Source organism: Cryptomeria japonica, chromosome 3 (genome assembly GCF_030272615.1).
Source record: "Cryptomeria japonica chromosome 3, Sugi_1.0, whole genome shotgun sequence".
Classification (NCBI taxonomy): Eukaryota; Viridiplantae; Streptophyta; class Pinopsida; order Cupressales; family Cupressaceae; genus Cryptomeria; species Cryptomeria japonica.
Window position 1 is genome coordinate 962,609,191 of NC_081407.1, and position 2,258 is coordinate 962,611,448.

Below are 2,258 nucleotides of genomic sequence, written 5' to 3' on the forward strand. Positions count from 1 at the left end.
ATATTTCTTTATTAAGAAAATATACAAAATGAATTTTTTTGGAAGTCCCAAGAAAAACAAATTACATTTCCGAACACTCTTTGTTTGTGTCATTTATCTATCAACCTCTGTTCCAGTCTATCTTCTCTGGTTGGTCTGTAGACTGCTTAACGAGACACATCAAAGAATTCTATGCTTACATTCAAAAAAAATTATTCTTGACTTCTCTCATCTCAGTTGGTCTCTTTATCTGTTTTGGAAGTTGAGAGTTTTGATGGCAAAGGCAAAAAGAATGCTCCATCCCACTGTAACACCTGTCGTAGCTCCTAAGAAGCTATGTCTAAATCCAAAATAATTCCTCAAGAACTCCTTCACTGTTTCTGTCGTACCGTCTGCCCTTGACATTTGATCTGTGACGTCTCCATATTGTGATACGATCAATCCATACAGAGTCCATGCAACAGGGGATCCCCAGTAGTACCATCTCCACCACACCGGGATTTTCTGCAATACCACCAACAAAACACACAGTTGAGAAACTCAATCATCTTGAAGGAAAGGAATTTGAAAGAATCAATCAACTTTGAGTTTCAATCGTTACCTTGCGAGGAATTAAGAAGCCACAGAAAAGCATCCAGATTGAATAGAAAGCTGAGGACACAATTGTAGCTATGTGCGCATTAGGGGTAAGAGAAACAACCATCATCCCGTAGAATGTGTAGTATAAGAATATGAAGATCATGAAAAATAGAAACCAGAAGAATTTTGCTGCCTGCCATTTGAAGTCCATCATTGCATACACCGACACTCCATACAATAATGCTTGAAGAAATACATAGGGTATCTCTATGAGCACCTGGTGCACCCAACATCCCATAAGTTACTCATGAATTACTTAGACCCCAACAATCTAACACAGTCTAGAATTGATTCAGAGATTAGTTTGTTAAGTGGGGTAACATACCTGAGCAAAGGCATAGGGTAGGGCTGAATACATCCCTGCTGCTTTTTCCCTGTAAAAGACTGTTCTTTCCACATCTACAACAGGCTGAACTGTTGTTGCATTATTCATGCCAATAAATAATACAACCGCAAACATGGATCCCATTGCATTCATCAGATCTTGTTGCTTTCCTCTGCAGTTTATAATAGGAGTGTTAAAATTCACAGGACATGAAACTTAATGTTTAATGCAGATTATACCTGGAAAGAATAATTTTTTGATTACGTTTTCCCGCCAATTCTCCAGAAAATTGTGCCAAACATTAGAGAAGTTACTAGTGTGAAAAAGAAACGAATTGCATTGTACTCTGGGTTTCTCCAATATGACAAGTTCTGCTTCCACAAGCAAGCCCGTGTCTGTGTCACAAAAGGTTACGAGAATTGTGATTCAAAGTAAATATCCTCTGACCCCGGAGCTGGTATGCCAAGTTCCTTCACCAATGCTTGATTTTGCCTGCACCATATCAACAATGTCTCATAAATCTATTTCATTTCATTAGCAAAAACCAGAGGTTTTCTACTTGGCAGGAGATTAAGGTAAGTAAGGCCTCTAGTATTAATTCAATGTACAACTTACTGATAAAGAGATGAATTCCGGTAGATGTCTGCAAAATCAACCCCAAGACTGTTGCTCTTTGGTACTTTTGTCCTCGATGACAAGAAAGTAAAAAAAAAGGAAGCTGTGTTGGTTAAGGTTCATATTTTTAATAAGCATGTGATTATTGATTTAAAATGTTTTTCTCATGGGCCAGTCTAGTGACACGGACACATTGTTTTGATGACGTGTTATATGCTTAAAGCATCTTACTCTCGAGCCATGCTGGTGACACGGATAAGTGAATAGTTCTGATTTTGCATTAATTTAATGACATCTTTGATTTAATCTGTCTACGGCCTAAAGGGCATATTCCTCAGAATACTCTGTGTCGGACAAGTTAAAAGTTTTTGGAAAATGGTTTTGTGTTTCATTTTGTTTTCGAACTTGTTTGGAGTCCGTCACAAACCCTAACGCCATGAGAGACGCAGCCGCCGCTGTAGCTAAGGAGCTCGAATCAGGTTGTTCAGTTAAAAAGAATGAAGCAAAAATGGTCTTAACCGGGAGCTTAATGGTTTGCTGGTTAGTTTGTTTTCAGTTATCAATAAGGTTGCGTTTCACAGGTATTATTCTTGATCATATGATTAAAAGATTCAGATTTTGTTTCGAATCAAGTTTTTCAGTTATGCAAAATGAAAATAAGGAAAATGTTCATGCTTTATTTTTGTTTTTCATGATTGGG

General features: G+C 37.6%; 1 protein-coding gene across 1 annotated transcript; it reads right to left on the reverse strand.

Annotated features, from left to right (window-relative positions):
• Positions 1-225: 225 nt before the first annotated feature.
• Positions 226-1,444, reverse strand: LOC131855835 (ABC transporter G family member 36-like). The gene is made up of 5 exons (XM_059217823.1): positions 1,436-1,444; positions 1,208-1,338; positions 944-1,115; positions 581-835; positions 226-483 (listed from the first exon to the last, which is right to left on the reverse strand). Exons 1-5 carry the CDS (start codon positions 1,442-1,444, stop codon positions 226-228), a joined length of 825 nt encoding a protein of 274 aa, XP_059073806.1.
• Between the last annotated feature and the right edge of the window lie 814 nt (positions 1,445-2,258).

Bases quoted from the DNA above. Each gene is read 5' to 3' on its own strand.
- LOC131855835 (XM_059217823.1), bottom strand. The intron at 1,116-1,207 runs GTAATCAAAAAA...TATAAACTGCAG, and splicing joins TGGAGAATTGGCGGGAAAAC to AGGAAAGCAACAAGATCTGA. The intron at 836-943 runs GTATGTTACCCC...TGGGTGCACCAG, and splicing joins TACCCTATGCCTTTGCTCAG to GTGCTCATAGAGATACCCTA.